This window comes from Odocoileus virginianus, chromosome 4 (genome assembly GCF_023699985.2).
Source record: "Odocoileus virginianus isolate 20LAN1187 ecotype Illinois chromosome 4, Ovbor_1.2, whole genome shotgun sequence".
NCBI lineage: Eukaryota > Metazoa > Chordata > Mammalia > Artiodactyla > Cervidae > Odocoileus > Odocoileus virginianus.
Genome location: NC_069677.1, coordinates 25,508,962 through 25,521,168, shown reverse-complemented (window position 1 = coordinate 25,521,168; position 12,207 = coordinate 25,508,962). Strand labels below are relative to the sequence as shown.

At 41.8% G+C, this 12,207-nt stretch overlaps 1 protein-coding gene across 1 annotated transcript in view; it reads right to left on the bottom strand.

Annotated features, from left to right (window-relative positions):
* KLHL6 (kelch like family member 6) overlaps nt 1–12,207 on the bottom strand; it is a 54,435-nt gene that overhangs the window by 5,571 nt on the left and 36,657 nt on the right. Inside the window, exons 4-5 of the mRNA XM_070466332.1 lie at nt 5,545–5,782; nt 691–893 (exon numbers count right to left, since the gene is read on the bottom strand). Of these exons, the coding sequence (XP_070322433.1) occupies nt 691–893; nt 5,545–5,782 (441 nt within the window). The remainder of the gene's footprint in view (nt 1–690; nt 894–5,544; nt 5,783–12,207) is intronic.

The following is a 12,207-nucleotide window of genomic DNA, read 5'->3' as shown; positions in this document are numbered from 1 at the left end:
TCTCAAAAACATATATTCATATTTATTCATGTGCTCCTTCATTCAAAAAGTATTTACTGAGTGCCTACTATGTCCCGGGCATTCTCCTTAGCACTTACAGCTAGGAAGAATTGCTGGTATAAGGGTTTCAGGTGTTGTCTATAGTCAGAACTGGTTCATTTTGCATAATTGAAACTTTATGCCCATTGATGAACAATGCTTTGCCTTTTCTTGAGTATGATATGTACCTGAGATTGTATTGCTAAAGTCTTGTATGAAGACATACACATGGTTCATTGTTAATAGGCACATGAATAAGGGCTGACTCCTAAATTCTACCAAATGACTCTGAGTTTCAACAAACAGTGTAGTCAAGGGATCCCTGTGTGCCCAGTGTGGAGAAGACAAGGGCAGATGGTGTCCTAGGAGACAGAGATTCTAGACCAAGACATGCAGACCAAGAAAGGATCAAGCCTGCACTCCACATCTGAGGTACTGGCCAGGATAGGACAGGTACCCACACAGAGTTCCCCCACCTGGAAGAAAGTAATTTGTGTGACCTGACCAGAAATGCTGAATCGATGGTAGCAGCAAAAATACTCTAAGTGGGAGGAGAAAGATCAGAAAGCCATATACCTACGTTGGCAGACACCTTCTTTTTTTTAAGCTTTGAAGCAACCATGCAGAGTTACTCATGGAAATAATCTATACCTCTGACCAGCAGTTGTGGAAGGGGTCATAGGTCTCCACGTTGTTGATCCTCTGCAAGCCGTCGAACCCTCCAAGCACGTAGACCTTGCCCCCCAGCACCACCATCTTGTGCCTCCAGCGGCCTATGTTCAAATACTCAATTTGAATCCATTTGTTTATTGAAGAATTATATTTCCAAACATCGTGCTGTGTTTCTTTACCACCTGGAAGACATATATAGCATTTAAGAAACCACCGGATGTGTGACAAGTACAGCTTCTCCCATAATTTCCCACAGGCCTGTGTTACATCCCCAAACCAACACCAACCCCCACTCCATCCCCCCTGCCCCAGGCAAAAGAACCCATGAAGGTGTGTGCGGTGTGGTTGGGGAGACAGAGCCAACACAGGGAAACAGGGAGACACAGTGTAAGGCTGTGCCACGTGTCACCTCTGTGCTGCGAGAGTTTGGAGAAGAGGCTCCATGAGCTAAGTCCAGAGAAGGCTTCAGGGAAGTGGTACCCAGGTCTGCCTAGGCGAGTGGGTGCCAGCAGGAGCCTGCTCTCAGTGTTTGCATGGCCCAGGAGCAAGAGGCCAGGCAGGACAGGTGAGGTTGAACGATTGTGGGTGGGAATGAATAGTAGGGCCTTATGTGCTCAATCACTCAGTCATATCTGACTCTTTGCGACCCCATGGACTGCAGCCCACCAGGCTCCTCTGTCCATGGGATTCTCCAGGCAAGTGTACTGGAGTGGGTTACCATTTCCTACTCCAGGGGATCTTCCCAACCCAGGGATCTAACCCATGTCTCTTGCATCTCCTGCATCGCAAATGTATTCCTTACCACTGAGCCAGCTGGAAAGCCCGGTAGAGCCTTGACCAGCATCAAAGTAGAAAGCAGCTTAAGTTCTATGCTTGCTTGTTTATTAATATTTAAACAAATACAAGCCTGGAGAAGTCACCACGAAATCTTAGAAAATTCTTTGGTTCATATCTCTGATCCATATAAAAGCATAAGTGAGGTTTGTCCTACTTTGAAATTATTTCTATTGGGACTAAATGAGATGCTCACAAGAGAGTGATGAGCTGGTAAAAAAAAATTTCAAAACAATAAACAGAAAATACAGATTTCACTTAGGGAGAGAGACCAAGACAAAGGAGAACTGACTTTTTTGGTGACTTTAATAAAATATTAATGACTTTGTATTTCATTTTCCCCATCAGCACAGAGTACTACTAATTATTAATACTTAAAATATGTAGTTTTCAGACTTTCAACTGTGTACTAGTGTGGAATTATCACTGATGATGCTCTGTGTCATGAGTGTTTCTCAAGGGTGGAGCCCCGAGGTGGGATTCCTAGGTCAGGGACGTGCCCACCTTAATTTTCATAGGTGCTGCCAAAGAGCCTTTAAAGCTGTCCTGGCTGGCCTTTCCTCATACCCCACCCACAGCAGATATCAGGAGGGTTTTTTTGGTTGGTTTGTTTTGTTTTACATCCTCATAGAGAAAAATGATGTCATAGCTTGGTTTTTCCCTGCTACTAGGGAGATTGAGCTTCTTCCTCTTCTGTGAGCTTTTTGTTCATATAGTTTAACCATTCTTGGGGAGTGGGATTGTGCACCTTTTAGAGTTCTCTATTCAAAACACTGTGATATTGATCCCATTCAGGTAGTATCCAAAATTATAAAATACTATACACTTCCTAAGAAATGTATGCAAACTTCATTAAAAGGAGGAGAAAACCTACAACTTTTACTTCAGGATGTAAAAGAAGATCTGATTAACTGGGCAGGCATATCATATACACAGATGAGAAGACAGGTTATTGCAAAGATGTCAACCCTCCCCAAGTTAACCTCTATGTTGGGTGTCTTCAGGGCTTTTCATGGATTTCAGGACGTGAAGTGACCATTCTAAACTTCATTTGGAAGAGTAGTTTTGGGAACATTTCTAAGAAACATTTGAAAAAGAAGGAGTGAGAGAGATTTCCCTGGCAAATATCAAAATAAATAAATATCAAAATACCAAAAAGCTATGATAATAAAGACAATGTGCTACCAGCGTAAGATGAGACAAACTGATCAATTAAAAGCAAGGTACAGAAATAGACTAAAAGATATAGAGATTATCAAAAATGGCATTAGAACAACTGGCTATTTGTTTAGAGAAAAATTAAGTTAGATCCCTATTTCACATTACACTTAAAATTTACATGTAAATGCTATAGAAGTAACTGGAGAATATATGATAGAGTATGTTAAAGATCTTGGGGGTGGTGAGGGGCTTTCTAAGCATGACAAGAAACCTAGAATCATATAGAAAAGAAAGTATTTAAAATATAAAAAGTTAAAAGACAATCACTATCTGAGAGAAAGTATTTACAATAAAAATAGCTTCCCTGGTGACTCAGATAGTAAAGAATCTGCCTGCAATGCAGGAGACCCAGGTTCTATCGATCCCTGGGTTGGGAAGATGCCCTGGAGAAGGGACTGGCAAACCACTCCAGTATTCTTGAAATCCCATAGACAGAGGAGCCTTACGGGCTACAGACCATGGAGTTGCAGAGAGTCAGACATGATTGAGTGATTAACACTTTCACTTCCATACATTAAGAACTCCAAAAATTAATAAGAAAAAGACAACCAACCAATAGAAAAACAAAGGATAGGAACAGCTCATTTAAAAAAAACACATACATTTAACTGACAAATAGATGAAAATATATTCAATCTCACTAACTTAGGGTGTAAATTTAAGCATTCAAGTCTACTAAAATGTAATTGATAATAAAAAATGTTAACAAGGGTGTAGAAAATTGGCACTATCATTCATGATTGGTTGAACTTTAAATTGGAACAAACTTTCTGGAAGACAATTTAACAATATCTACAAAAATTCTAAATTTACACATCTTATGACCACTTCCAGGAATCTTTCCATATAGCAGCACAAGTTCATAAATATATATGTATGAAAATGTCTGTTGTGGCCTTTCTTTCAGGGGGAAAATAGACATTGAAAAAAATTCATTCATTCAACAGACAGCCCTGAAACTGGTAAAAGAGCAACAATAACAGTCCTCACAGTAATGATAATGATGAGTAATACTGTTGAGCTCTCACCCTGTGCTTGGGATTGTGCTATACTTTACATGTATTATACACTTAACACATATAGTAGATCATGTAATGATGTCCAGAATAGATCATTAATTGAGTACAAGTTTCTATTGATTTAGTATAACAAGCACGCTTTTGTGTTGCTTGTAATATTTTTAAAAGGACAACAACAAATTGAAGACAGAGAAAAGAAAAGTTGTAGAATAAAATAACATGTATCGTATATGTGGCAAAGACTGACCATGAAAAGACCAAACCTGTCTTTTCCTCCTGAGCACATGGCTAAACTACATTTCCCAGCCCCATATCATGGGGTTGCAGGGAGGGCATGTGGCTGGTTCTTGCCAATAGAATGTGAGCAGAACTGATGCCTCGTGTCCAGACTGAGGCTGTTGTGAGCAGGTGTGCTTTCTCAACTTGTTCAGTTTCTCTCTCTTCCCCAAATGCATCAAGCTTTAAGGTCCCTTGTGTAAACAGCTGCATCATGAGATGGAAGGAGCCTATGTCCCCGAAGAATCGAGTGGAGCAGGTGCTTTCCCTCAGCCTCCATGTACTTCTGTGCTAATTCACTGAGATTTAGAATTGGTTACCGCAGCTAGCATTACTTACTCTAAGACAATACAAAACCATTTTTGTAAAAAAAAGAAAAAATGTAGGATTGTAATCGAACAGTGAAAGTGCCATGTTTTACTTTATACTCCTTGTATTGCTGAAATCTTCTAAAACAATTAAAAATATTTTTATAAGACAAAAGAAAGCTGAAATCCAATCTATGGTATTAATATATTCAAGGAAGAACTGACCTGCCCTTTATTCTGAAGGAGGCCAGCTCTGGGAATAAGCTCTTCCCTAAACAAGTTTAGATTAGAGAAAACCTCCAAAAGAGGAGATGGGATGTTTGTCTCTTCCCTTGATACCTCAAGAAGTGCTAGGTGGCTTTTGATGTCATGGGAGAGGATGAGACTGCAAGAACATGGATTGGAATGTGTGACTTTGGGTAAGTCCAATACTTTCTGAGCCTGTTTTCTCCATTTGTAACCTGGAGATTAAAATCACCTACCATATGGAGTTGAAGTGAGAGGCAAATAATTAAACACTACCAAAGTGTAAGTTTATTTACACCTTGTTTATTTACACTAAGTGCTGTAAAGATGGTAGAGACTGTGTCATTCAATAGTTATTGAACATTTACTATGTGTCCAGACACAGTGCTAGGTATTGGGAATACAGTGTTGACTCACAGAATTCAAGGGCTAATGGGAAACAGGCATAGAGTAATTACAAATAATTAAGCAAACAACTTAGAACTAAGAAATGAAAAAGTATTGGGTGCTACTGGAGCATCTAAAGGTAAAATCTAATAAACTCGGGGGAGGGATCAGATTTTTATTCACTACTGAATAAATTACTGAATATTCATCACTGTATTACCAATGCTCAGTGACCTTTGCCTACAGCAGACACCAGATAAACTCTAGCAATACTCTCCTTCTTCCTTTTCCAGAAAGTACAGGACCTGTCTGCCTATTCCCCCAGTTCTTAGGACAATACTGCTCAAGGATTAGGGTTCGTTTAGTAATAATCCCCTCTCCACGATAAGACCATCTGAGTGCCTGGTTTCCACATTCTGACAGAGTCAGTGCTAGATCAGTGCCATCTACACTAATTCTCCTAGGATGGTTGCCTGGCTCTCACTCAGGGAAGCACGTAGTGCCTTGGGAACTGGCTTTGGTATCACATAACTGCTGCTTACCTGAGATGTAGACCTCATTTTTTAATGTCACGCATGCAAACTCCACCCACTTCTTATTCTCACTGTCCAGCTCGTGCTCTGTCATGGGGAGCTTGGCCACCTCCAGGCGGCTGCGCCTCAGGGGATCCAGGCAGGTTACCTCCGCCACAAACCGTTCATCCTTCGTGCAGCCACCAATGATCATGAATACCTCAGACTGGAACTCATGCATCCTGGGCTTGGTGCGCTCTGAAATGATCTGGAAAACCAAACCAGCGGGAGTACAAAAAGGCAGAATGGTACAGTGGTTCAGAGCTCAGGTTATGGAACCAGGGCAACAGAACCCAATTCCTAACTCTGCTGGGTATGACCATGTGACTTCACCTCCTTGAGTATCATCTTCTGTATAATGGAGATTTTAGTGGTGACAACCTCATAGTTTTGTTAGGAAGATTAAGTGGGCTAATATACTTAGTGTGCTTGGCCTTGGGCCTGATGGATAATAAATACTCAGTAAAGGTTATCAGTTGTAGATTTTACTACTTTTTAAGAAGTTCAGATCTGTTTACAATCAAATGCACTTCCTACCTCTTCTTTCTTGCTTGGTTGGAAGCACTGAATCCTAGAATTTAATTTCTGGCCACCTTCCACTGCCCCTTGGTTTCAATTTCTTGATGATATCCTAGACTTTGCTCACTACCAGGCCTCTTCTGGAAGAGAAGTCCTGACTGGGCATATAAGAGCATCCAGAGACTTAGGAGAAAAGAACCAAAATGGAACAGAATGTATCCACGGAGGTCGGGGGACTGGGTCCCAACATCAAGCATATGACCCTTCAGAGCCCTGAACAAGTGAAGAAATTCATACCACAGATATTTGAGCACAGCTGAAGGAGCAGAGGTTTGGGGTCAGATACACCAGAGTTCCTTCCTGCTTTCACCACTTACGGCCATCTGACCTTTGGAGAAGAGACAGTCTCTGTAAGGGCCTGTGATCACACCTCTGCCACCAGGCTGTTGTGAGCATGCATGAGTTTGTAATGTAGAGGGCTGAGTCAAGCATCTGGCACATGCAGGGCCCTTGAAAGCTATTCAAAGGGGACAGTGGGAGCAGTGGGAGATATCATGTTGATGTTATTAATGAAAAGGGAGAGGTACCCTTCTCCTGGTCCAGCCATCCCTGGGCTTGATGGGGGAGGTTCTACAGGTGTCGGACCTTGATGGGAGACAGAGAGGCACCACCCATTTCCCACTTGACCAAAGCAGCTGCTTTTTCCTACAAGGTCAAACTGACCTAATATGGATCATGGAACTTCAGTCTTGCCTACAGATGTTGACACACAGGTTACAGTAGCAAAGACTAAAGCCCACAAATGGTGAATCCAATCAATAGTCGCATGCAATCAGGTCAGCCAACATCCAGCATCTACTTCCCAGAAGAGGTTTTATTTTTCTGTGCCAATAGTCAGGTACAATAAATTTTGATCCTCAGTTCTTGAGGCCGAGCCGTGGCATTAAGTGTGTAGCAGGGCTCTCTTCTGTGGGTCAGCAGAAGGGAGTATGACCATGTGTGGCAGGACAATCCTGGGCTGAGCCTGCAGCACTGACAGTGGAAAGGCCAGCTGGGATGAGGCTGGGGGGTGGTCCTGAGAATTTGGATGCACTGTGAGAATACCAAACTGGTAGGAGAGGATTGAACAATGCATTGGCACCAAAGACAAATCTGTCCCATCTGAGATTTCTCCCTCCAGCCTCTAAACCATCCTTCCCACAGTTGAGGTACAACCTCCAGGACCAATCTGTCCTCTTTCAGGGAGGATTTAGGATTAAAGAGCAATGTTTAGAGGACAGCACTAGCCTCCCAGAATTGGTTTCCTGTGACTCTTACTCTGGTTCAGAGAAGCAGGCCCCAGCTTCCCCTCTTTAACCACCTTATGCACAGTGCCTGCTCTGCTGCATCAACAGCCTGCTAACTAGCCGGGGACCACACTAGCTGTGATCTTACTCCTGACTCCCAGGTTGGCATCCTAGTCCTGCATCCTGGCCTGTGGAAGACTTTGTTCCCACTGACTGAATCCTGCATTGCTGCCTGCTGTCAGGACCTCCCCATACCTGTCCTCAATTTCCCACACTACGTCCCAACCACTCACCCTGTAATCTTTTTGACATTATTGTCAATGTCACTTTGTTCTTTGCCCCGGGAAGCCATTCTAGCCTTTCCACACATGCTCCCACAGTCCTGAATTTCCCTATCACAGCAGTTTTCACCCTCATATAATTAATTCTAATGTCTCTCATGGCTGGAATAGCCCTTTTCTTCAATAGATCTCAGCACCAAGAACAATATCTGGAGCTTGTGGGCCTCCATAAATGATGGCTGAATGAATGAATGAAAGAATGGGCAAGCTTGTTGACCTAGCACCTGATAAAGATTTTTTTTTCCAGTCTAGATCATTGTGGTAACCAGCTTCCACAAGGGCTCCCAGCAATCCCCACCTCCTAGAATTAACATCCTATGTTGTTCCCTCCACATTGCTCCTGGGTTGGTCTCTATGCCAATAGAATACAATAGTGATAGTATACTACTTCTGAAATTAGGTTATGAAGGCACTAGGATTCCATCTTGATTGCTGTCTTTCTTGGTTCATTTGCTCTGAAAGAAACCAGCTGCTATGGAGGGGCCAACCATCAGCAAGGATGTAACACCTGTCAACAATCTTGTGAGGGAGCTTGGAAGTGGATACTCTAGCTGGCTCTGAGCTTTGAGATGACTAACTGCAGCCCCAGCCAATAGCTTGACTACAACTTCAAAAGAGACCCTAAGCCAGATCCACCCAGCTAAATCACTCCCAGATCCCTGACAATTATGAGATAATAAATGTTTGTTGTTTTAAACTGCTTTTTGGGATAATTTGTTGCACAGCAATAGATAATACAATCATCCAGCTCATGGGTCAGTCTGGGTATTGAGACCTGCCTTCCCTGGTGGCCCAGAAGGTAACCAGGGTCAAATCCCTGGGTCAGGAAGATCCCCTGGAGAAGGAAATGGCAACCCACTCTGGTATTCTTGCCTGGAAAATTCCACGGACAGAGGAGACTGCCAGGCTACATGGAGTCACAAAAGAGACATGACTGTGTGATTGAACACACACATAAGTTCAGCTATACTTTACAAAATATTAACCTCAAAGGCATGACAAATGCCAATCAGACATCAGAGATGTGCAAGTTTGCAGATACAGGGAAATGTTTGCCAGTGAATCACATACAACAATCAGGTCTACCCAGTTTATTTTCATATTGTTAGAAAGAGCAAAGAGTTGCACCTTCCTGAGTATTCTTTGTCCGAAGAGCCCATATGAGAGGACTGAACCGAAGTAACCAAGCTACTTGGATAAAGCTCACGGGGGTGAGCTTCTGACACTCTGTCCTCAGAAGTAAGGCCCCTGACAGCACACATATCAGAGCAGCATTTGGTATAGATCAAGTTGGTCCCTGGAAACTTTGGAGGCAATGAAATGAAGGGGCAACTTTCTCTGCCCAAAAGACCTCTCCCAATGAAGGTACCAGCTACTACTCCTAGATCAAACGTAAATTGACATTTGCCTTTAGGTTCTAACATTTGACTCTGTCACCACCACCGTGGGCTTAAAAGGAGGAACAAGGTTAAGTCTGGGAAAGGAAGGTTAGGAGGAGAAGGATGTTCACAGTGTATCCTCCAGACTTCCACTTGAGTCATCAGGAATAAAGCCAGGCTCATGTAAGCAGTGAGAAGACTGAGAATTTTAGAAATCAACTAGCAATGAGACCCAATTCAGAGATCACAGTGGTTGGTTGGCTCAGTTACCTAGACAATAGAACAAGAATAAGAAAGTGCCCCAAGCATTTGGGACAATAAGACAGAAAAAAATTAGGACTCAATGGAAAGAGAGATTTTAGCCTCAGAGAAGAAAAATGCTTAATGCTTGATTGTGCCATAAAGGAACTGAGTGAGAATAGGAACAGTCTTTATTTCTAGGACACTTATCTGTCAGACACTGTGTTAACACATTTCATTCATTATCTTATTTAAGTCTCAAAACAATTCCATCAGGTGGTAGGTATTATCTTCCCCATGTTACAAGGGGGAAGAAAGCTGAGTGCTGGAGAATTGATGCTTTTGAACTGTGGTGTTTAGAGTCCCTTGGACTGCAAGGCAATCCAACCAGTCCATCCTAAAAGAGATCAGTCCTGGGTGTTCATTGGAAGGACTGATGTTGAAGCTGAAACTCCAATACTTTGGCCACCTGATGCAAAGAGCTGACTCATTTGAATAGACCCTGATGATGGGAAAGATTGAGGGCAGGAGGAAAAGGCGACGACAGAGGCTGAGATGGCTGGATGGTATCACCGACTCAATGGACATGAGTTTGGGTAGGCTCCGGGAGTTGGTGACGGACAGGGAGGCCTGGCGTGCTGTGGTTCATGGGGTCACAAAGAGTCAGACACAACTGAGCGACTGAACAGAACTGAACTGAATTGATGTTCCAAGGACTGAGCTTTAGGGCAGCTAAGTTGTTTTCCCAAGGTCACACTGTAGGTAAATTGTGCAATCAAGATTAAAGTCCAGATTCACCTGACTAGAAGTACAAGTTTCTGACACTGGGGACTTTTCTAGTTATCACTATTCTCTCTGGTCCTAAATCCAAAGCCTATAATCTCACTCCCCACCCCTCCATCACAAATACAAAAGGCAGAACAGTTTTAGCAGCAGCAATTTTGCAGAAGACATAGTAGGGACAATTTATATAAGAGGAAACCCTTTACATCTGCCTTTCAGGAAGTTAGGAAATGGGAAGCAGAAACAAAATAACAAGAATGTTGTCAATTGATGAAGACTCTATGCTTTAATTGCTGAACTGAGAGCAGTTGCAGAGATTGATCTCATCTTCAGGAATATGAGGGCTTTTTCATTGCTGAGCCACCTGCCAGTGACCCGCATTTCAACACAGGACCCTTGTGGTGGTCTGGTTCTCTGTCAGTCTACTCATCACCCTTCATTTGCTTAGTGTCCTATCTTCTCTAAAAGAGTAGATAGGGCAGTTTATTAAGGCAGAGACTGTTTTGTGGTGTTTGGTGCCATGTCTGGCATATAGCTGGTATTCATGATTTGTTTGTGAAGAATGAAAGTATAGCATATTAAAATATATAGGGTGCTGCTGAAGTAGAACTTGGGGGAGAATTATAGTACTAATGACAATATTAGAAGAAAAAAAAAGAAAGATCTCAAAATAATGACCTTCAATTCCTCCCTAAGCAACTGGAAAAGGAAAAGAAAATTCAATCTGAAGTAAACAGAAGAAAGAAAATAATCAGTATTAAAGTAGAAATAAGGGGAATAGAAAGTGTAAAGGCAATAGAGAAAGTCAAATGAAACCAGAAGCTGGTTCTTTGAGAAAATCAATAAAATTGATAAAACTCTAACCAGACTGATCAGAAAAAAAAAGAGACACAAATTACCAATATCTGGAATGAGAAATATGACATCACTGCAGATTCTACAGATATTAAAGAGGATAGTAAGTGGACAACTTTATGCCAATAAATTCAGCAACTTCTTTGAAATGGGAAATTCTTTGAGAACTACAAACTACTAAGGTTAATTCTAGAAGAAATAGAATTATAGATATAGATATTAAAGAAATATAATTTGAAGTTTTAAGTTTAAAACCTTCTCACACACACACACACAACAAATTGCTTCTGGTTTTAACAGCATCACTGATAAATTCTACCAAATATTTAAGAATGTGCTTGCAAAGTGAGTAAGTGACAATGGATCTGAAGACAACACAGAACTAGAAAAGTACACATGAAAAAGAAGGGCCTCCCAAGGGGCCTCTGAAAGACAATTCCTAAACTATCTTGGCTAATATTTCTACCAATGGCGTAATGAAGAAGGCTTGGTAGCCAACCTCAGAACTGCTGTATAGTGGTATATATGGGTGGTATACATGGGTTGTATAGTGGTGTACATGTGAGGCTGTTCATGCGTACAAACTTGACAAGCTGTCCTTCTATCATTACTTCTTGATTGTTCTGTTCCTCTCCACTAAGCTTGTTCTTATTTTTATAAAGTTCTGAATATAACATTTCTTCAGGAATCGTTAAGCAGAACCAGGTAGATACAAATGATACTTTTATTTACCATCTTGGTACCCATTTATTCATTCAAAAAACATTAAGCAATCCTTTGCTATATATATCAAGGACTCTCCTAAGGTCTGGATGAATAGTCCAATAAGATATATTTCCTACCATAACAAGCTCCCTATCTTGAAATATTTATAGATGAGGAATTCAATGGTTAACAGGCAATGGTTGGTGCTATGACAGAGCAATGCCATGATGTTTTAAGAATGACAGGGGCTTCTGGAGAAGGTGATGCTTAAACTGAGTTTTGAAGCTGGAACAGAAGTTTACTAGATGAAAAAGAGGAAAAAGTCACTTGAGCAGCACCTGCATTAGCCTGAAGGCTGAAAAAGCATGTCCACCTTGGGGAATTACAAGCGGTGCATTAGAACCAAGAGGATAGCAGGAGAAAGAAGTTGGCGATAACATCAGAGCAGTGAGCAGGAGGCTGGGCTCTGAGAGTTTAGGCAGAAGTGTGGGCTTTATCCTGATGGTGGTGGGGAGCCAGTGAAGA